The sequence below is a fragment of the Trachypithecus francoisi genome, unplaced genomic scaffold (genome assembly GCF_009764315.1).
Source record: "Trachypithecus francoisi isolate TF-2019V2 unplaced genomic scaffold, Tfra_2.0 Lachesis_group0, whole genome shotgun sequence".
Lineage (NCBI taxonomy): Eukaryota > Metazoa > Chordata > Mammalia > Primates > Cercopithecidae > Trachypithecus > Trachypithecus francoisi.
The window spans coordinates 19948005-19970656 of record NW_022681453.1 but is presented as its reverse complement, the minus strand read 5'-3'; the positions used below and the strand labels follow the sequence as shown (position 1 = coordinate 19970656).

General features: G+C 58.4%; 1 protein-coding gene across 1 annotated transcript; it reads left to right on the top strand.

Moving 5' to 3' along the window:
• Positions 1–1517: 1517 nt before the first annotated feature.
• On the top strand, positions 1518–9096 carry DUSP7 (dual specificity phosphatase 7). Its single transcript, XM_033209428.1, has 3 exons — positions 1518–2224; positions 3712–4146; positions 6969–9096. Exons 1-3 carry the CDS (start codon positions 1708–1710, stop codon positions 7274–7276), a joined length of 1260 nt encoding a protein of 419 aa, XP_033065319.1. The 5' UTR covers positions 1518–1707; the 3' UTR covers positions 7277–9096.
• Positions 9097–22652: the final 13556 nt, after the last annotated feature.

Here is a 22652-nt window from a genome sequence, read left to right as displayed (position 1 = left end):
CTCTTTCCACAGACCTGGGACCCCCAGGACAACCTTGGGCGGAGAGTTGCTTCTCCTTTCACACTCTGAGAGTGTGATTGTGGGAGAGACCCCTGCTCCTTTGGGATACAGCCCTGTGGCCCAGGATGCAACCCTTCAGAAAGACAATCCCTCGCTTGAAAGACGGGCAGGGACTGCTCCTGAGCCACCCCTTTGCTTGCCTTCTGGTCAGAGGTTAGCGGAAAGCTCAAATCCTCGGGGTTCCAGAGGCCCTCTCTCAAGCACCACCGCTCCCCCACAGTCAGGGATGGGGGCAAGGTGTCTCAGAGCCGACCAGCCTCGGGAGGAGTCGGGAGGTTTAAGCCCCAAGAAGGGGCACCCCGCCAGGCAAAAGAATGGACCAGACAGACAGCAGAGCCCAGCCACGAGCTCCCACCCCGGCTCCGTAGGGAAAGTACTGCAGGTCCTGCGCAAGCGCGCCGCCCAAGTCGAGCCGCTTTGTTCTAGAGCTACCTGCGGGGTCCATTCACCTCCGCTGCCCCGCCTGCCTGCAAATCGACACACAGCGCTGGCGGAGTCCCCGCCCACTTCCCCGCGCAGGGTGGAAACCGCGGCGGGCCCCACCTCCCTCCGCCACAGCCTCTTTTAGCCAGGATTGGCCGTCTGCATGGCAGGCGCCCGCCTACCGCAGAAGTTGATTGGTCCATTGAGAGGGAGGCAGGCTGATTATAAAGGAGCATTCCCCTCCCACCGGCCCCGTGGAAAAAGTCACGTGGCGCTTCACTGGGCGCCTGTCACCACCCCGCTTGTAAAGCTTTCTTAAAGGGCTCGCGTTCCCTTCCCAGAGCTACTCCTTTCCAGGATTTCTCCACCCCTGCCCACGGAAGGTGGCACGGCCCTGAGTCTTCCTACCCCGCCAGTTGCCCAGGTCCTGATTTCCCATCAGGCCTGCTGGCGTGAGACGCTCCCCCACAGGTCTAGAGCCTGTGACCGTCAGGAAAACGATGAGGTCCCCCGAAACGGTGACTGCCTAGCACAGTGCCTGGCACGTAGTAGGCGTTCAATTCTCACTTGTTGAATGAACTCGATGACAGAAAGAATGAATGGGATAACAGGCGGGAGGAGGAGAGGTTGCTCCGCTTGACCACCCCCCTCCCCCACCACGCCCGGTCCCAGGAAAACTATGCTCTTGTGAATGTGGGGTGGGGGTGCCAGGCATAGGACGCCCCCAGGGCCGCTCTTCCCGTAATGTCCAGAAGAGCTTGGGAGCACGCGCAGAGTGAACCCGTGAGGGCGTCTGGGCCGGGGCCCCTAGGCGGATCGCAGTCAGCTCCGGGCCAGTCCAGGGGGCGACGGTGCGGAGGCGGTCGGGGAGGGCCCCGCCGCTGGTCTCCGGGGCTCGGGTCGCGAGCGCGCCCGCGTACCCCGTGGGGAGGGGCGGTGGAGGCGCTGCGCCTTTAAGCCCGGGCGCAGGCCCCCGCGGCCCCGCCTTCTGGAGAACGCCTCGGCGCGCGGCCGCCGGAGCCGCTGTTTAATTGGGGCTGTCAGGCCGCGGTGCGCGCGGAGGGCCGGCCGGGCGGGACGGAGGCCGGGAGGCCGGGGCGGCGGGCGCGCAGCTCGGCGGGAGGCGGGCGCCCGGAGACGCGGCTGGGGCCCGCGCGGCCGGGGCGACGTCCCAGGGCAGGGCTGCCCGGCCCCGGCCCCGGCCCCGGGCCGCCCGCGCTCCCCATGAAAAACCAGCTCCGCGGCCCCCTAGCGCGGGCGCACATGTCGACTTCGGGGGCGGCGGCGGCTGGGGGCACCCGGGCGGGGTCCGAGCCCGGTGCGGGGTCGGGGTCCGGCGCAGGCACCGGGGCGGGCGCGGCGACGGGAGCAGGGGCCATGCCCTGCAAGAGCGCCGAGTGGCTGCAGGAGGAGCTGGAGGTGCGCGGCGGCGCGTCCCTGCTGCTGCTGGACTGCCGGCCGCACGAGCTCTTCGAGTCGTCGCACATCGAGACGGCCATCAACCTGGCCATCCCGGGCCTCATGTTGCGCCGCCTGCGCAAGGGCAACCTGCCCATCCGCTCCATCATCCCCAACCACGCCGACAAGGAGCGCTTCGCCACGCGCTGCAAAGCGGCCACTGTGCTGCTCTATGACGAGGCCACGGCCGAGTGGCAGCCCGAGCCCGGCGCTCCCGCCTCCGTGCTCGGCCTGCTCCTACAGAAGCTGCGCGACGACGGCTGCCAGGCCTACTACCTCCAAGGTGAGGGCAGCACCGAGACGCCTTACGGGATCGGGGCCCCCCGCGACTCCCTGACGCCCCCCTTGGAGGCGCTTTCCTCTCCACGCGCTCGGCCTGCCCCGCTGGGCGCCACGTCGTCCCCGGCCTGCATCCGCCCTCCTGGAGCCGGGTCCCCACCGTGTGGTTTGGCAGGCCCGGGGCTCCCTCTGCGCCCCCTTTCTCGGCACGATTCGAGTGGGTGGAACAAACTTTCCCCTGCCTGGGGTTTCCTTTTTTTCCTGTTGATGGGGCGACAGTAGTGCCTAGGCTCCAGTGGAGCCTCTCAGAGGTGGAAGGCGCCGCCTCCCAGAACTCTAAAAGCGGCAGGGCGCCTAAGTCCAGCCTGGAATTAGTGTTTCTGGAAGCCCAGGATCAGGAAGGCACCTTTGATAGCACCATCCTCATCTCCAGCGCATGGAGACCATTTGGGTTGGGGTCTCCTGGATCCGGGAATTGCTCCTTCCACCGGAGAATTGCCGCCTCTAGGAGGCGCTTGGGGCAGGGTATGGGTAGGGGCCGTTGCCCTGGCCCGGGTCTCTCGGGACCCCCAGGTCCCTAGCCTGATGCCGCAGAGCTTGCAGAAGGGAGAGGCGGCACCGGGGGGCGGGGGCGAGTGGCTGAGGCCGGTGTTTCCAATTAACATTCCAAAATGGCCTCTTGCTGGCAGCGGGGCGGGCGGGAGGGGAGGGGAGGCCTGCAGCACCCTCGGGCGCAGGGCCCATGCCTCACTGCAAGGGGCTCCCCATTTCTCCTGTCCCTGTATTGCCCCAGTGGCCCTCCCCCGCTGCAGGTCCAAGGCTGGGGAGGCTTGAGTTCTAAGGGAGGATTCTAGAGAAGTGGAGCCAGGACCCTCTTCAAAAACTTGCCCCTGCTGGAGGAAGGGGCCAGCCAGTACCTTCCCACTACCCTCCCCAGCTGTAGTTTTGGGGCTGGGCAACCACTAGACTCCCATTCAGGAAGCCCAGGACCTCTCTGCCTCTAACTGAGCCAGATGTGGCTCTGGCACCTGTGGTCTTATCTGTAAGAGGAGTTTGCCAACCCAAAGGTGCTGGCTAAATGGGGTTGTCTGCTTTTCTTTACCACTTAGCTGTTACTGAACACCCATGGAGGCTAGGTGTGCGTGGGAGCTGCAGAAGAGGAATTAGCTGGGGCCTGTCCTCAAGTGCCCTAAAGCTGGTGGCATGGCTGGGGGCCCTGAAGTGTTATGGGTACCAGTTTGGAGTCCAGGCATGTCACTTCACCTCCTGGGGCCTCAAGTTTCCTTATCTGTGAAGTGGTCATGGTTTAGATGGAGAGAACACAAGAAAGGGCACACGTGTAAGATGCTTGGCATGGCCCATGCTGGCCATCGGTGTTGTGGTGTTTGGCATGGGGAGTCCTGGCCATCTCTGGTCAGCCCATCTGGGTTGTGAAGCCCATCTGGGCTCTCACTAGCCTCTCACCCAGGCCCTGTCTCACTCCGGACACAGGTGGTTTCAACAAGTTTCAGACAGAGTACTCTGAGCACTGCGAGACCAACGTGGACAGCTCTTCCTCACCGAGCAGCTCGCCACCCACCTCAGTGCTGGGCCTGGGGGGCCTGCGCATCAGCTCTGACTGCTCCGACGGCGAGTCGGACCGAGAGCTGCCCAGCAGTGCCACCGAGTCGGATGGCAGCCCTGTGCCATCCAGCCAACCAGCCTTCCCTGTCCAGATCCTGCCCTACCTCTACCTCGGCTGCGCCAAGGACTCCACCAACCTGGACGTGCTCGGCAAGTATGGCATCAAGTATATCCTCAACGTCACACCCAACCTACCCAATGCCTTCGAGCACGGCGGCGAGTTCACCTACAAGCAGATCCCCATCTCTGACCACTGGAGCCAGAACCTCTCCCAGTTCTTCCCTGAGGCCATCAGCTTCATTGGTAGGTTCTGTGTGCTGGGCAGAGGGGGTGGGTGTGTCAAGGTGTATGCAGGACTCTGGGTGGTGCCCCCACCTGACTGGGTACCTCTGGGCCTGTTGAGACCTGTGTGTGCCTTGCGTGTGCCAGCGTGTGCCCCTGGGTGTACCCATGCCTACTGTGAGTCACCGAGTCCCTTGGGCCCCTCTACCTGTTGGGGCCTGAGCAGTCTCCTGAGCCCTGAGCTCCCCCTAGCTGGCAGCACCTCATGGGCTCTCTGCCGTCCAGCTTGTGTTTTCCTGGCTTAGATGTTGTTTCGGGCTTAGCGAGCTGAAACATCACAGCGTGCAGACCTCCCACGGGTCTCACTTGCTCCACATCACGCCTCAGCACACGTGTCTCTCCAGGATGGGGTTGTCATATTGCCTCTTTGGGCTTCAGTGTGTACTTAAGAGGGCTGAAAGGTAGCCCTCCCTGGAGCCAGAGGCACACCCCAAACAGGCAGCTATTGAAATGTGGTGACCGCTAGCTCGGTCAGGCTCCAGATGCTCTCTGCAGCCTGTAGGGCTCGCTTGGAGTGTAGGGAGAAGTGTAAGAGAAGGTGGGGGAGTGGAGAAAGGCCTTCCCCAGAGCAGTGTGTCCTGCCATCTGGCTTAGTGCCCTTTGAGTCCCTGTATCCCCAGCCTCAGCAGACTCAGGTCCCCTGCTGGCTTTACTCTTTGGCCAACTGGAGGCTGTGAGACCGCAGGTCATCTCCCCTGGCCCAGGGTGCAAGGAAGGGGCACGGGGGCTCAGGATGAATGTAAACACTCTATCTCTGAGCCTGGGGACCCATTGTTTCTGCCCAGCCTCCAGTGGCAAGGTGTGGGGGTGGCCTGGGCTGTCTTTCCCTATAGCGGCTGTGTCCAGTGGAGGGCGTTTTGGTGTCAGCTGGGTTGGGCTAGCTTTAACAACAGGAAGTGGGAGGCTTCCCCGCCTCATCCGCTTACTGGGAACCAAAAGTAGGTGCCTGGCTGGGAGGAAGGAAGGAAGCTGAGGCCTGGGGGAGGGGCTGCAACTGGGGCTGCCTGGAGCTTCTCAGCCCTGCCCCCAACCCTGGGGGCCAAGAGGGCTATGGGTGCTGCCTCAGCATTTGAACTCCCCCAGCGAGGGAGGGGAATAGAGACAGGAAAGCAGGCTTTGCTAGGCTGGGCCTGGCTAATGGGTACCTTTATCATTCCTGAAAGCTCCTCCCCATCTGGGTAGGGGGACCTTTTTCCTCATTTGACAAGTGAAGGAATTGAGGCCCAGGCATCCCTTAGGAGTCAGGGGGACAGGATCAGTCACCAGCTACACCCTGAAAAGGCCAAAAATAAAGCCAACAGAAACAGACTCTCTTTGGATCACCTGGAGGTGGGTTTGGGGGCCAGGCGTTCCTCACATCCTGGTGTCACCACTGGAGGCTCATCCCAGCACACACTTCTCCTACCCCCAATCTCGAGGTCAGACCACATAGCTCCACATGAAGCCACAATGTCTGTCTCCTCGACAGATGATCCTGCCCCAGTGCCTCAGCCATGGGGCCCCCTGTCAGTCCCTGAGTCTGGAGGAAGCACCTACTGTATGCTTAATCCTTGGTACCCTTGGTTGGGCGGGGACGAGAGAGGAAGCTCTGTCAGGACAAAGGCAATGAAGAACAGTGGGTGAACCCGTGTGTCATCTTGTAGGAAGGCATTGATTGAGTGCTAGCTGTGTGCCTGGCTCCCGGAGGGTTCAGAGTCATGGTGGTGGGGACATCAAGGACCCCATGGCTGCCTCTTGTGAATCTGTGTCCCTGGCACAGCTGTGGCACACAGAGAGGCAGCTGCCCCAGGGTCCAGGAGAGATTACAGGACTGAGTTGTTCAGTAGCTCAGCCAGTATTTATTGAGCTTCTGTGTCAGGCAGAGGAGTCTGAGGGTGGCACTGGGGGAAGCTGGGAGGGTTGGAGGGGAAAGGGGACAGGAAGGTTGGCCACATCCAGTCGGCTGTGGTAAGAGATATCACTGGCACATGGGCCTCTGCAGAAGGTCTAGCAAGTGGCAGGGGTGGGGCCCATTTAAGCACGCCTCACTTATGAAGCCCCATCACAAGTGATAGCGAGGCCAGCATCGCAGTCCCTGTGTCTTAGGAGCTGGAGTTAAGGCCCTGGGGACTAGCTGGGCAGAGGGCAGAGCGAAGTGCAGGGCCAGGCCACCTACTTCCTTCCAGAGGAGCCTCCCTCAGGCCACTTTCCTGGGAGACTCTTGGGGACAACCCATGGGAGCAGCCCCAAGAGAACCAGCCCAGCCCCCAGTCCCAGGTCACGGCCTGGCAGCAGCGGGTGCTGAGCTAGGAGGAGCCTCTGTGTGGCCTTGGGCTTGCCAGTTTGTCTCTGTGTCTGCTTCCTCACTGATAAAATGGCTTACTGGCCATGGTGCAGATGACCCAAGAGGATGCAGGTGATGCTTGTGACAGCAGTCGCAATGCACATGGCAGTGGTAGAACTAGCCGTGGTCACAGGCATTATAGTAGTTCATGTTTCTTGACCCTTCACAGGTCCTTATGAGACCACTGTACATAAATAGGCCCATTTTATAGATGAGGAAATTGAGACACGGGTGTCCAGTGCCTTGGGGCTAAAGTGTGCAGAGCCCTCTCCACAGCCGTGCTGTTGACCTCTATTCCAAGTTGCTGCCCTGCCCACACTGGGCTTGGCCAGGTCCCTCAGGGGTCGGGCAAGACCAGCCAGCAGCCATGCTGCCCTCTGTACCCCAGCCCAACTTGGCCACCCATGTGGGAAGGCTCCTTGAAGGAGGCACCTCCCTGACCCATGTCAATGTGTTTCAGATGAAGCCCGCTCCAAGAAGTGTGGTGTCCTGGTGCACTGCCTGGCAGGCATCAGCCGCTCAGTGACGGTCACTGTGGCCTATCTGATGCAGAAGATGAACCTGTCACTCAACGATGCCTACGACTTTGTCAAGAGAAAAAAGTCCAACATCTCGCCCAACTTCAACTTCATGGGGCAGCTGCTGGACTTTGAGCGGACGCTGGGGCTAAGCAGCCCGTGCGACAACCATGCGCCAAGTGAGCAGCTCTACTTTTCCACGCCCACCAACCACAACCTGTTCCCACTCAATACGCTGGAGTCCACGTGAGGCCTGGTGCACGGGGGGCATGGCACCAGGCCCCTGCTCGGCTCTCCACAGGGCTAGGTGGGAGAGCTCAAGCCTGCCGCCTCTGGCCTGAGGAACCCCCAGATGTCGCCTGTGCCCAGAGACCCAGGCTCGGTGTCGGAGCGCCCCTCACCATCCTTGGGGGCGGGGCTCACAGGCAAGGTCTCCCTCTGCAGGGCTTGCTGGAGAGGCCTCGGCTCCCGGACACGTGGCTTTGGGCGTCCACCAGGGCCTCATCCTGTCCAGGACGCTCCTTTCTGCTGATGGCCCAGCCAGTTTGGCTGTTTTTTAAAGACACATCCACGGACCTGAGTTTACTTTTTACTTTTGGCAGGTAAATCCAAGCTCCCTGGAGCACAAAAAGGGTTTGAGCTCTTCTTGATTTTTCTTTCTTTTTTTTTTTTTAAACAAAAAGTGTTATTTTCAGGCTACATGCAACAGTGGATTGTATAACCCAGTATTTCATCCCTTCCCTGATCCTGCGAGAGAGAGAAACGTTATCAGTTTTGTTTTTCGTTCAATTTCAAAAAGCAAGTATTGTGTTTGTTTTTGTTTTTTAATGGAAAAGACAGACCCCATGTTGACCTTGACCAAATGCGTTTTGCACATGTGTGAAGCCTGCATTTCCTCGGCGGGCCCTTCTTGAAGGGGTGGCTTATTGCTCTTCAGGTATTGGGACCCCCAGTCGTGCCGCCTCCCACCCTTGGCCCAGTCTGACTTGGCCCTGCATTCGCCTGTGATGACTGCTGCAATTTGTGATTGGTGGGCTGGATGGTGGTCTTTGCATTTTCTGCCCTCTCATCCATCCCTCTGGTGGTCCCTGCAGACCTCCCTGAGACAGAAGGTGAGGAACCCGGGTCCCTGCCGCTGTCCTGCAGGAGGTGGGCCACAGGGGGCTGCCAGGCAGTAGCATTAGCCCTCTGGGCTCAGCCCCTAGGAGGGCCTGGGCTCTGAGCCCTTTTATATACTTAGCCACTACTTCTGTCTATCTGTCTGTTTCTCTCTCTCCCTTGCCCTCTCCTCTCTCTCGTTGCAACTGGGAGTGGAGGCCCAGTGGCTGGGGAGAGCTTAGGTGGTGAGGCCCAGCCCTACCTCCAGGTTCTTCCCTCTCCCTAGCTGTTGCTTTGGTCTGGCTGCCGTTCGCAGCCCCCTTGTCCCCTTGGAAGCTTGCCCTGCCCTCATCTTGCCCATGCCTTCTACTGCCAGGAGACTTGCACCCATTTCAACCCTAGGGCAGGGGCAAGTGGGGCAAGGGTGGACCAGCAGAAGGGGGGTGAGGCTCTGTTCACTTCCCCCTGCCTCCACAGAACAAAGCCACGGATTCCGTTATCTTCCTCCAGTTTTGTTCCTTCTCCAGCCTCAGTTTCACCAGGTGTCAGGACTGCATGAGGGCCTAGGGCAGGGAGAGGGGTCGGGCCAGGGTCCCTGACAGAGCAGCACTCAGCATGTGAGTGAGGCCACAGAAAACTCTGCCCCACTGCTTCTTACCTCACAGGGGTGGTTTTCAGGGATTCTTAAGGCAGCAGATTAAAATCTTGCCACAGTCGAGAAATTGACGACAAGCTTCCATGCTGTACATGGTTCTCTTTTTCTCTCTTTTATTTTTAAAAAGAAAACCCAGAAAGATGCACCAGATTTGTATAAATGAGGGTATGCCAGAAGGTGGCCAGTTTTGCTTTATGATCTTATGAAGGAAGATTTGTGACCCTACATATATATATACACACACACACATATATATATCCCGAGCCAACAACGGGACTTTGTTTATATTGCAAATAAATATTATTTTTTCTTTAAAATGAGTCGTGTCTGGTAAGGGCTTGGGGCCTGGGAAGGAGGTGAAGGAGTCTGTCGACCAGCATCCTAGTGCCTGCTCTGTGATGCATTGGCCTGGTTCTGCTTGGGGTCTGCTGGGCACTTGCTTAGACTAATCAAGGTGCCCCGCAGATGGGAGGGAGCAGCCAAAGTTTCTGGATGAAGCTGGGGCAGGTGGCATTTCCCCAGCCCTTAGGCACTGGCAGGCAGAGGCATCAGGGCTTTCTCTGTGGGCTTCTGCTGAAATCAAGGCTTGGAGAGGTTGTATGGACCAAGTTCACACAACTGAGCCCTGACTCACCCTTCATTGTCCAAGGCTATCTGCTTAGGCATTGCCCAGGTTGCAGCCCCTAGAACCCTAACCTTTTCTCTTGCTGCTGTGTGGATGAGAGAGGGGAATGTGCATTTAACCCTGCCCCTGCAGGTCCTGGGATATCAGTGGGCAGTGAGCAGGTCAGCCCTTCTTTGCTTCTTAAGGGCTGGGTGGCCTTGGACAGGTCCCTTAGGGCCAATTGCACCTGGTTCCTGAGTGCTGTTCAGCTTTGTGGCATGACGAGCACATTGTTGGCCTGGGTTCATAGGGAGGAATCAGGCGTGTACAGGGAAGGGTGGGCATCGGCCTCCGTCCAGGCTCCCCTGGGGGTAGGGTCTAAGCGAGGCCCTGGGCTAGAGCAGGGAGGAGGTCTGGAGAAGGATGGGGGCCACAGTCTGGGGAAGTGAGGCCCGCAGTGGGCAACAAGCCCCGAGTTACGGATCAGGAAATGGAGGCTCCAGAGTGGCTTAGGTCTCCCTTGCCTCTGGCTGGATCAGGTGAGCCCCCGTCAAGGACTTAAGAGGCCTGGAAGCTGACTTAGTTTCCCCACTTCTGACATTCCCCGGCTCTATCCCTTCAGCAAACTGTGTGATCAGCACTGAGCTGGACCCAGGTGGAAGGTAGGTGGGCAGGGCCGAGAGGGTGAAGGTGGCTCAGCCTGGGACTTGCCCTGTTGGGGTGCCCAGACTCTCCTCCTCTTTTCTCCCTCATCTCTGCTCTTCAGTTCCTCTACCACAGTCACAACCATTATGCACAGCCTGTGGTGAGGGGTAGAGGGCAGGTTCTGCCTGCTGTGGGGCCTGGGTGCAAATTCCAGCTGTGTGACTGCAGTCCCTCAGCTCTCCCCCAGAACACTCCCATCTGGAGCGGGGAAGAATCCTGCCGCTCAGCCAGCAGGCCTGTGTGGGTGGGAGGGGGCTTCTCGCTGCATCCTTGACAAGGGGGTGGTGCTGCTGTTGCTCCTGGGCTCCCTCAGGGCCCTGTTCCTTCTGTGCCAGGGGCAGGCAAGGGGGTGGGGGCCTGAGCAGGCAGAGACTGGGCCTTTGTTCCCTCTTGCTGCCCTTGCCCAGGCCTGGGGAAGCCCGCGGGTGCTGGGCTGGGGGCTGGGCCCTCGACAAACCGAGTAAGTGCCTGGTAGTGCCAGCGTGCCCAAGCACAGGACGGGGTGGGGGTGGGAGCAGTAGCCACCTCCTGAGCCGGCTCTTCAGACTGAGGACTGGGAGTGCCTGAAGAGGGCCAGCCCCGCCACTTACCCCTGTGCACTCTGGGGCCAGAGGTCTCTCTGCCCGTCTGTGTCCTCCTTACCTGTAGAATTCCTACCTCAGCACTGGGCCTGGCTAAGGTTCCTTGCGGGGGAACAGAGGGCCAGGTCATGGCTGAGTGGTCGGGGCCCTCGGTCCTTGCTGTGTGACCTTGGGCTGGGCCACACTTACTGGACTGTGGTCCCCCACCCCCAGGTTTCGGGCTCCCATCTCATGGCCCCAAGTCCTGAGCTCCTCCTATCCCACCCCATTTCTACCATGCTTTCCTCCGCAGGGCCTGCTTGCTCCAGGCCATCCGTGCCTGAGGCCCTCAGTGCAGCCACCCTGAGCTTCTGGACACTTGGCTCCCTGGGGGTGCGCCTGCTTTATCTCTGTCCCCAGGCCTGTTGCTCTCCTGAGATTCTTTGCCTCCTTGGTCCCTGTCACTGCCTCCTTTCAGCCTGGGCCCCGGGGACCTGGTCCACTCCTTGGCCGCTTAGTGTTCACATGGGAGGAGGATCCAAGACACTTACTCACTTGCACATTCATCCAGCAGCCATTTCCTGTGCTGGCTGGGCAGTCCCAGGGAGGGAACATGCCCGAGGGAAGCTCGGTGATGTCACGCTGGGTGGCAGGATAATGGGGCCCTCAACTTGTCCTCTGATAAATGAATCAAGTGCAACATGAGGACTGACTAAGGCTGGATACGAGGAAGCACTTGGAGCGCTGTGGAGCGGTGACCTTGAAGCGGTTCTGACAAGGAGACCACAGGAGAGATGAACATTTCCCTAGGGTGGTCCCGCTCTGAGCCTGGGGTCAGAGGGAGCCCTCAGGAGACGGCCATGCTCTGCCTGCCGCCCCCACGGGGCCCCTCCCCAGAGGGCAGTCATGCCTCGTGAATGGACCAGGGTTGGGGTGGGTGGCAAGCCTGCACTGGAGCCTGTCCGTCCCCACTACTGCCCATGTACTGCGCACCTGGGTCAACACCATGACTGCACTGTGCCTCCCTCTGTGTCAAAATGGATATGTCTGGGACACCAACACCTACTCCCAGATCCTTGGCAGAAGCCAGAGGGCCTGATGTGGGAGGCAGCTTTCTCTGGAGGGAGCACATTAGCATGTTAACCTCTGGCTGCCCCGAAGGAGGGTGTCCAGGTTCTGATCCTTGACATCTTTTCCCCTGCTTGTTCTGGGCTCCACCGGGACACAGTGCTCTCACCTGACTCCTGAGACCCAGCCCACCTGAGAGCCCTGGGAAGGCTCGTAATCACTCTGCTCCCCAGTCCTGTGCTGATGGGGAAGGTGAGGTTTGCAGAGGGGTGGGGTGTCATAGAGTGAGGCAAGGTAGAAGCTGGGCCCCCACCCTGCTGCCCTGAGGCTTTTCACTACACACACACACACACACACACACACACACAGCGTTGCCATCCTCTGACTAGACAAGCCCATGCAGGTCTCATAGCAATGGAGGAGCCGCCTGCCTGTGACTGTAGCCTCCTCTCATCAGGGTGCGTCCTGGGTGAAGTCATCCCTTTCCAGGCATGGTCATTAAAGACTATCATTAGCAACTCTTAGAGGCCTTGGCCCCATTGTCTCTGGCTGGGGCAGATGAGCCCCCACAGGTGACCGTGACGCAGACTCTGGCCCTTGCTAGAATCCCTCTTTGCCCAGGCAGCCAGCCCCCTTCCCAGAGCCATCCTATTGCACACCTCCAGGGGCCATTGTCTGCCATGTAGCTTCCGTGCACGTGTGGGGTCTCCACACGCCTCCCTCCGTGCCTTCACCTCCTCCTCTGGCCTCAGGGCTGCAGGCAGAGGAGAAGCTGCAGTGCCCTTCCACAGGGCGTCATGGGCCAGGGAGGAGCCTCTTTAGGGGACAGGGGACCCCCTAGAGGGCATCATGAACAGGGCTGATGAGGTCTGGCTGTCACAATGAAGATCTAGTTGCTGAGTGGAGAGCAGCCTGAAAGGTAAGTGCGCAGGCCAAGGGACAGGGAGGAGGCTGGGACAGTCGTTGAGGGTGGGTCAGGAGGGCTGGAGAGGGTACGAGAAGGACACATCTGCAGACCAGCAGGACCCGGGCCCCATGGGAATTGAGACCCATGGTGTGAACAGAGGGTCCCAGCTTGTCTGACGCCACGTCCACAGTGAAAGCCAGCCACTGTGCCACGCAGAAGGATATAGCTTAGCTGGGGCATGCATGGGCCTATGGGACTCTGAGCCCCCACTCACCTCCCCTGAGGGAAGCTTGCCTCACCCTCACTGTGCAGCCACATGCTAGGCACCCAGGGAGAGCCAGGGGACCCCAAGATCCGTATGCATCCTGGGAACTCCCCCAGGACAGCACAGCCCTGACAGCCCATCTCAGAGCCTCCGTTTCCTCCTCTGTACAGTGGGGATAAGAACTGCCAATTCAAGAGGAGAGAGCAGGATGAAGGGCCTGTTGCTCAGCTAGACCTCTGGAATAGGAGCCCAGGTGAGTTCGTTTAGCTGTGGCGTCCCCACCCCTGCTGAGGGGCACCTCTCTGGCCCAACCATTGTCAATTTGTTGTGTGTGATCTCAGACAAGCCTCCTCCCCTGTTCAGTTCTCCAATTCCCTGTTTCCACTGACAAGAGATAGAATAATGACCCTGAGGGACCTGGCCCTCAGATTCAGCACCACACCGCTTTGAGCCTGCCTCTGGTCCCCCTAATTCGCATGCCCAAAACCTAGTTCTCTCCTCACCCCCTGGAACCTAGTACAGGGGCTGGGGCTGGGGCTCCTGGTGGAGGAACTACAGGAGTGAAGGCCCCACTCATACTTTTCCCCAGATCCCTGGTGCCAGGCCCCTGCAGCCCTATTTCCTGGCCACTGGGAGAGAGGCAGGCTGGATACCACTGTCCCTCCCTGGTTGCTGGGACTCAGGTGGTCTCACCAGCGCCTCTGGGCAGGGAGTCTGGGTGTGGTTCTTCCACATCTCAGATCCTTTCCCTGGGCCTCCTGCCCAGAAGTGGCATTTCTGGGACAAACGCCTCTGCTCCGTTCTCCAGACTGGCTTCCGAAAGGAACGCAGAGTTGTTTGTCTTTTACGTTCAGCTATTACTGTTGCTGATTTAGAGAAGCCACATGTTGGCAGTGCCAGGCACACGGCAGGCGCCCAGGACAGCACTGGGGGCTGAATCATTCCTCAGTGTGAGGTCCTGCCACGGCTGCCCCTCATGCCTGCTCCTGCCTGGGATCCGTTCCGATGTAGTCGGTCACCTGGGAGTTCAAATTGCAGTAAGAGCCATAATAATAACACACAACCATGGCCCTTGTGCTGGGCCAGGTGTCTTGCAGGCTTTACATGATAAACTCACTTAATCTCCCCAGCAACTCTCGGAGGCAGGTGCTGGATTATCCCCCACAGACAGATGAGGAAGCCAAGACAGAGAACTGTGAAACCATGTGTCAGGAAGGGGCCCCACTGGGGTCTGGGCACAGGTCTGGCTGCCTTAGGAGTCCTTTCTCTCAACTACCCCGGGCCTGAGAGGTCAGGAGACCTTTGGGTTTTGACCCCTTCCCATCCCTGACACCAGCTGGGCTCCCACCTGTGCCAACCCGAGGAAAGCAGCATGTCGTGGGAAGGAGCCCGGAGCTCCCTTTCTGAAGGGACTGCGATGCACCTGTAGGTTACCTGGGTTAGGCAGGGGAAATGGAAGAGAAGAGCTGACAACAGCTGGGGAGGCTTGGGAGGGAGTGTCGAGTCAGGGCTGTCCTCCTGGAGTGCACAGGCTGGAGGGGCAGAGAGTCAGGGACACCCAGTTCTAACAGGTAAGGTAGTCTGGGGGCATCTCCCAGAAGGGGACGTCTTCTAGTGGAGATGAACCTCCTGCTGTTCCTGCCTCCAGCCTTTGTGCATGCTATATGCTCTCCCTGGAATATTCTCCACCTGCCACAACCCCCTTCAATTGGCTCCCTCTTTTCTTTTTTTCGTTTCTTTTCTTCGTTTCTCTTTTTTCTTTTCCTCCCTCCCTCCCTCCTTCCTTCCCTCTCTTCCTTCCTTCCTTCCTTCCTTCCTTCCTTCCCTCCTTCCTTCCTTCTTCCTTCCTTCCTTCCCTCTTTCTCTCTCTGTCTCTCTTTCTCTTCTTTCTTTCTTCTTTTTTTGATAGAGTTTCGCTCTTTTCGCCCAGGCCAGAGTGCAATGGTACAATCTTGGCTTACTGCAACCTCCACCTCCCGGGTTCAAGCGATTCTCCTGCCTCAGCCTCCTGAGTAGCTGGGATTACAGGAGCCCACCACCCACCCAGCTAATTTTTGTATTTTTAGTAGAGATGGGGTTTCACCACGTTGGGCAGGCTGGTCTCGAACTCCCGACCTCAGGTGATCCGCTTGCCTCGGCCTCCCAAAGTGCTGGGATTATAGGTGTGAGCCACTGCGTCTGGCTTCTTTTCTTTCTTTCTTTTTCTTTCTTTTTTTATTTCCTTTCTCTTCCTTTTTCTTTATTTTCTTTTTTTTTTTTTTTTTTTGAGGCAGAGTCTCGCTTTGTCGCCCAGACTGGAGTGCAGTGGCCGGATCTCAGCTCACTGCAAGCTCCGCCTCCCGGTTTACGCCATTCTCCTGCCTCAGCCTCCGAGTAGCTGGGACTACAGGCGCCCGCCACCTCGCCCGGCTAGCTTTTGTATTTTTAGTAGAGACGGAGTTTCACCGTGTTAGCCAGGATGGTCTCGATCTCCTGACCTCGTGATCCGCCCGTCTCGGCCTCCCAAAGTGCTGGGATTACAGGCTTGAGCCACCGCGCCCGGCCCTTTTTCTTTATTTCTTTCTCTCTCTTTCTTTTCTTTCTTTCTTTTTCCTTCCTTCCCTCTTTCTTTCTTTCTTTCTTTCTTTCTTACTTTCTTTCTTTCTTTCTTTCTTCTTTCTCTTTCTTTTTCTTTCTTTGTCTCTCTTTCTTTTTCTTTCTTTCTTTCTCTCTCTTTCTTTTCTTTTTCCTTCCTTCCTTCCTTCTTTCTTTCTTTCTTCCTCCTTCCTTCCTTCCTTCCCTCCTTCCCTCCCTCTTTCTTTCTTCCTCTTTCTTTTCTTTCTCTTTATTTTCTTTTCTTTCTCTCTCTTTCCTTCCTTCCCTCCTTCCCTCCTTCCTTCCTTCCTTCCTTCCTTCCTTCCTTCTCTCTCTCTTCTCTCTCTCTCTTTTTTTTTTTTTTTTGCCGGAGTCTCGCTCTGTCACCCAGGCTGGAGTGCAGTGGTGCGATCTTGGCTCATTGCAAGCTCCGCCTCCCGGGTTCACATCATTCTCCTGCCTCAGCCTCCCAATTAGCTGGGACTCCAGGTGCCCACCACCACACCCGGCTAATTTTTTTCTTTTTTTTTTTTCTTTTGCATTTTTAGTAGAGACGGGGTTTCACGATGTTAGCCTGGATGCTCTTGATCTCCTGACCTCGTGATCTGCCCGCCTCAGCCTCCCAAAGTGCTGGGATTACAGGCATGAGCCACCTACCTTCCTTCACTCCCTTCCATCCTTCCTTCCTTCCCTTTCTTCCTTTCTTTCATTCTTTCTTGACATAGTCTTATTCTGACACCCAGATTGGAGTGCAGTGGCATGATCTTGGCTCACTGCAACCTCTATCTCCTGGGTTCAAGTGATTCTCCTGCTTCTGCCTCCTGAGTAGCTGGGATTACAGGCATGAGCCACCACACCCAGCTAATTTTTGTATTTTTTGTAGAGATAGGGTTTTGCCATGTTGGCCAAGTTGGTCTAGAACTCCTGACCTCGAGAGATCTGCCCACTTTGGCCTCCCAAAGTGCTGGGATTACAGGTGTGAACCACTGCGCCTGGCCTGTCTGCTCTTTCCCTGAGTTTACTGCATATGTCTTCTCCTCCAGGAAGCCTTCCCTCACCTTGTCCCCCAGCTGGGGTTCTGATGCCTCCTCTGGCTCCCATGGCCCTCTGTGCAGGCCTATCCCTGGAGGTCTTGGTGACCAGGGTGCTGTGTCCAGCTGGACATCATCAGCACCCCTGGCCATATGTCTGGGGCACCTCTGGGAACTTACCTAGTTCTGGGTGTCAGACCTGTGTGACTTGTGCACAAAGAGGGGTTGCACGGGGCCCCGGAGTATCTGCCTCACTGTGTCCCCTCATATGTCCCAGAGTCACTGACTGCATCTGTCCAGGCCTTTGGTGGTGCTCTAGAGCTGGGGCTGGCGCTTCTGCAGCTCTGACAGGATCTCCTGCCTCTGCAGCCGTGTTCACTGCTCCTGTGCCCACCATGATCGCCTGCCCACCCCTCTGTCAGGTTCCAGCCAGAGAAGGGTCTGGCAGCTCCTGTTTATAAATATCTGCCACAGCCACAGCTAAGTGGAGGGGTCTGGAGGCCACGCTAATTGATTAATTAAACCCTTTCGGTTAATTAGCTCTGTCCCTCCAGGGAAAAAAGTCTAGAGCTGGAGCCAGAGCCTCCTCTGGGCTGGGGGAGGGTTTAATTAGCCTGGGTCAGGCTGAGCCTGATGCCAGCTGCTGGGGGCAGTGGAGAGCCCAAGAGGAGAGTAGTTCTGGGCACTGAAGCCCGTGGGCCACCTAGGCCAGGGAGAAGGAGACTCTCACTTTAAACCAGACCAGCCACTCCTGACCACCCCTACCCTGAGCCCCAGAGGCCAGAGACAGTGGGACCCGGAGGAGGGAAAATGTGTATTCAAGAGGCAGGACCTGTGGGAGCGAAAGGGTGGAAGCTGGATCTGGGAAGATGAAATAGTCTTTACTGTGATTTGTGTTCCTGCACAGGGGCTGAGGGAGGATCCAGACAGGGGCTCCCACCCCTGGTTGCTGCTGTGCCTTGAATGCCACACAAGCGCTTGGGATTTCTCTGGACGTGGCATGGCAGGTTTGAAGCTAGGGTCGGATCCAATTAAGGTTTGGTTTTAGAAAGATCTCATGAGGGACAGCTGCTTAGGGGCGAGTGGATTGAAGGGACAAGGGAGGAATGGGGGGCATGGAGAAGGGGCCTCAGGTTTCCAGAGAGAATGGAGGTCCATCATGTCTAGGGGCTGGTGGGGAGTGAGGTCCAATCTGGGCATCAGCCCATGAGCTTGTGCTGAATGGTCCGGGGCCACCCACTTCCCTTCTCTGGCCCTCTCTCCCTCCATCCACAAGGTGCCCAGGGCTGCCCACTTCCCTTCTCTGGCCCTCTCTCCCTCCATCCACAAGGTGCCCAGGGCTGCCCACTTCCCTTCTCTGGCCCTCTCTCCCTCCATCCACAAGGTGCCCAGGTTGGGAGTGGGAGTGGGGAGGAGATGTTCCTGAGGTCACAGCCTCAGGATGTGAATGTCACTGGCATGTTTCCTTGTCCCAGGATAAAGCACCTTCTTTACCCCCCACCCCCCAGCTCTCCTTGGTACCTGCAGGCGTCTGATCTAGCAGTGTTCACATGTATGTGGAATACCTCATTTGTGATCTATTCCAGACAGGAGGGAGGAGGGGAAGGGAGGGGGACACAGTGGTGGGGAAGGGATACCTGTGCCCAAGCTGGCCCTGGCCCTGGGGAGCAACTGGCCACAGTAGGAGCAGGGAGCCCAGGACACCCCGACCGGCCACAGGCAGCAGGCAGGGCTGCAGTGCTGGCATGAAGCCTGCTCTGGGCCGGTCCTCCAGCTCCCTGAGTGGTTGCCCAAGTGGGAACAATGACCCTTTCACGTCACGCCTCCTCCAGTCACAGCAACTTTGGTGCCGCAGGACAAAGGGGCCGTTTCATCATTGTCGGGCTGGATCAACAGCCCGCCCGCCTGAGCCCTGCTGCCCCCACCCAGCCGGGCCCAGGAAGGGAGGCTGACTGCCCAGGCTGGCCGGAGCCCGGGACGGTCTCCCATCTGGCCCAGCCACATCCGTCCCAGGACCCTCCTCAGTTCCCACACCTTTGCCTTTTGGGCTCACTGCTGGCCTTCTATGAAGACACCTGGCTCTGCTCTGCTCTTTCCCTTCCCCGAGCCTTGGTCTTCCCATCTGTGGAAAGGGGGCTGGGAGAGATGGGCCCCCAGGCTCTGCTCAAGTCTATGACTCTGAGGTGTAAGCCTTTCTACTTGTACTCTTTGCCCCCATCCAGTCCTGGTCCCCAAGAGGGAGCATTGAAGTGGGATGGGCCAATGCCTCCTTAGGGAGGAGTCCCTGGCCCATGGGGGACAGGAAATAGAAGAGGCCTTGTGGTTTGAGTCCTTGCCAGGCCCGTGCCCAGACTTTTGTTCCCAGTGAATTTCCATGATGTGAGCTAGCCCAAGGCCATTTTTGCTCACTCTTGGGCTAGCCTGAGCCCTCCATGAATACTAGGCTGTACAGAGACCCAGGGGGACAGGGCTCTACCCAGGGTAGACTCTCTCCCCCATGCCCAGCTCTGCCTTCTGCGTTTGTTAGGGCCTGGGGGTTTGGGACCCTGAGCCCCACGTTTCCTCCCTTCTCCACATGTTGAGGGTTTGCTGGGGGCTTCCTAGTGGGGAGGGGTGGGAGGCCTTGTCTTGCTCTTGATGAAGAGACCCCAGTCTGGGGACCAAGACAGAAACTGCACCCTCTCACCCTGCATGGTCAGAACTGGGTCAGGAAAAATGCCTGGGAATCCAGCCATCGGGGGCCCAAGCCACATCCTCGGAAATAAGGGCTGTGGGACAGGTTGGTGGCCTCCTGGAGGGTGCTCATAGCCTTGGGCCTGCAGACAGCAAGAGTGTTGATAACTCATTACCCAGGGGTGAGGAGGGAAGCTCGATTTCCTGAGCCCTGTGGGAATGCAGATGACTCTCAAAGCTGATGGGTCTGGGGGCTCACCCTGGGTCATCTGCACAGCACAAGCCATCTGGGCAGCCTGTGTTGAGAAGGCCCTGCTGCACGGGCCTGGGTACCCATTCTGCTCAACGAAGCAGGGCACCCCCTCAACGCGGCAGACTCTACCCTGGTGGGCTCTTTCTAACTCAGGAATGGACTCCTGATGTTGGGGAGGGGAAACCAGGGGCACCTGGGTTCCACAGTCTTCCCCACTTTCCAGATGAGAATCCTGAGGCTCAGAGAGGTCAAGTGATCATTGAAACCCCATGGCAGGTGAGGGGCAGAACAGAGACTCAGCAACTGGGTCAGGATGCAGCTAGGTCGGGCTGGTCACCGCAGGGGCCTGGTCTCAGGGTGACCGCCCTGGGTGCTGGGCAGTATACGGCCCTTGAGGGCAGACATGGCTACAAGGATGCTGGAGACCTGCAGGGCCAGGCCTGCTCTGCCCATCCCCGCAGCCATGGTCTCTGCCAGGTTGGCAGCACTACACACACATTGCCCATTTGCCCTGCCTCCCTTCCTCTGACTAAGGCTAAAGGCTCACCCCTTCAGGGGACTCAAGCCCTGGCACTTGTTGGCAGGAAATGCCCAACCCAGCCTCCCCAGAGCCTGCCTTCCCTGTCACCCTCTCTCTGGGCTCCTTGGCAGAGGCTGCCAGGAGCACATGGTGGGGGTGAGGCTGCTCCCCTGGTTTGAGGGTGCTGGGCTCAGCCTGGGCCCACATCAGGCAGTCGGGGGTAGAAGCGGGTGCTCTCTCGTCCAGAGCTGGCCAAGGACCCCTTCTCTCCCAGCTGCCAGTCTTGCTGACACCCCAGCCTCAGAGTCCTTGGTGCCTAAAGCTTCCTCGAGCCTAGTCAAGCCCAAAACCGAGGGAGAGGGTTAGGTGCTGAGCCCCCAGCAGAAGGGGAAAGCCTCAGCTCTGAGCCCAATTTCAACCTCCTTCAGTTTCAAGGTAGCCCCTGAACTGTGTCCATCCAAGGAACAGAGAGGTGGAGGCTACCCCAAGATGTCTGGGAGAGAAGTGGGAGTTTGGCCTCATTACACTGGGGGCTGCCTCCTCTGGGATCCCTGGATGATCTGCGGCAGCTGCCGTCAGGGAAGAGGGATGGGGCGTCAGGCAACTTTTGGATCCAGGGCAGGGCCACAGCTCCAACATAGCCTGCTCCAGCCTCTGCCCCAGGCTCAGCCCCTGAGGTGACCAGCACCTGCCTGAGCTGGGCTGTACTAGGCAGAGGAGGCTGCTGGGGCCTGAGGGTGAAGCACAACTGGCCTGAGTGTTCCTAGGCAGAGCCAGGAGGCTGAGGCTCTGGATCCTGACTCCATCTCTGCTCCCGAAGGGCTGTGGGCCCGCAGCCAGGTCCCTGGCCTTTCTGGGCCTCAGTCTCCCCATCTGCACACTGGCTGGACTCCTGTAGAGGGCTACTGGCAGTCCAGATACTACAAGTTCTTGCATCATACCTGCGAGGCAGAACACACCAGCAGGCCCCCAACAGTCACCCTGACTGTCCTGAGGGTTTCTGGGAGGGGATCCTACTCTGTTCTCCGGTGAAGAGGCACTCTGAGAAAAGTACAATGATGGTCTGATGACAAGGCGAGCCGGGGCTGTAATTGGGGCAGGTGACAGGGTCCTCACAGAGGTGGGGAGACCTGGCCTTGAAAGGCCGACCTACTAGACCTTGTTCCACATTCACACAGCACTGTTTATGCTGAAAGCTTTTTTGACACTCAGGCAGTAAAATACTGGGGCTGCTGAAAATGCAGCCCTGGGGTGGTGGGCCTGGGATAGGCAGAAAGCCCCTTGCAGACCAGCCCCCTCCTCCCACCTTCCCCCAGCCCAGCAGCCTCCACTCCTGGACCTCCTGAGCACCTCCCTCTGTATAGGTGTCACTCCACTAGCATCCGGTGTCGGTGAGTGGTATGTGATCCAGCCCTTCGGTTTCTGGGCCTCAGCTGCCACCTGTAGGCAGTAAGTGCATCCCCTCCCCAAGGTCTATGGTAAGGGTCAGATACCTCTGATGAACAAAAGCTCTGAAAACCACCTATAATCCCAGCACTTTGGGAGACTGAAGTGGGAAGATTGCTTGAGCTCAGGGGTTCGAGACCAGCCTGGGCATCACAGTGAGACTTCGTCTCTACAAAAAAAATCCAAAAAAAAAAGTAGCCGAATGTGGTTGCACTCACCTATAGCCCCAGCCACTCTAGAGGCTGAGGTGGGAGAATCCTCTGAGCCCGGGAGGTGGAGACCACAGAACTATGATTGCACCACTACACTCCAGTCTGGGCAGCCAACAGAGCAAGATTCTGTCTCAAAAAATAAAAAAAGCTCTGGACACAGCCAAGCCAGGTGGTGAGCATCACATATAGCAGTATCCCAGTGGGGTGAGCTCTGGGGCACAGCTGAGAGTCTGGCTTTGAGTCAGACTGGTTTCCAATCTCACCCTCAGAGGGCATCAGCTGTATGCCCCCGGGCAGGGCACTTCCCTTCTCTGAGCCTCATTTAAATGGGGATCTTAAAGGGACCTGTCTCCTCAGGTGTGGGAGAACTTGTCTGAACCACCAGGCCCTGGGGGATGAGAGCAGCTGGTATTGGGCTGTGCCTGCTGGGGGATGGGAGCAGTAGCTCCCAGGCACCCCTCAGCACCCCCCAGTCTCTGGGCTGGGAGTGAGTTTGGGTGCCTCACCTTGCTGGGGGAAGAGCCCTGGGAATGCACCGTCAGGGGCTGTCCAAGCAGCCATTGTGGAGTGTGCCCCAGTTGGAGGACAGGGGGGATGGAAATGCTACCTTGAAGATGGGGGACACCGTCTGGTGACCCTGTGGGTGGCTGGGAGGATCAGGGTGCTAGGCCACTCTGCCCTGGCACTTGGGTCTCAGGGAACAGAGGACAGAGAGACGCAGAGGTCAGGCCCAGAAGGAAGGTGGCCTCAGGTGTCTTTCCTCTGGCAGCAGGGCTCCTTGAATGCTGCAGTCTGAGCCTGACCCTGGGCTGGGGGAGTCCTCGGACTGAGTGGGCTCAGCCATGCTTCCCCTCCCAGAAGAACTCTCCCTCCCAGGTACCCAGGCCAGCAGTAACCACTGCTCCAAGCTGAAGGCTTCACAGAAGTGCTTCTAACTCCCTCACGAGGTTCCTACTGGACTGTAAGTATGGAGACAGAGGCCCAGAGAAATTCAGTGACTTGGAATGTGAGGCAGGGGAACCCAGAGCCCCAGCCCTTGGCTAGACAGGAGGGAT

Coding starts and splice junctions, on each gene's coding strand:
- DUSP7 (XM_033209428.1), top strand. CDS start 1,708: ATGAAAAACCAGCTCCGCGGCCCCCTAGCGCGGGCGCACATGTCGACT. Junction 2,225..3,711: donor CCAGGCCTACTACCTCCAAG/GTGAGGGCAGCA, acceptor CTCCGGACACAG/GTGGTTTCAACAAGTTTCAG. Junction 4,147..6,968: donor TGAGGCCATCAGCTTCATTG/GTAGGTTCTGTG, acceptor AATGTGTTTCAG/ATGAAGCCCGCTCCAAGAAG.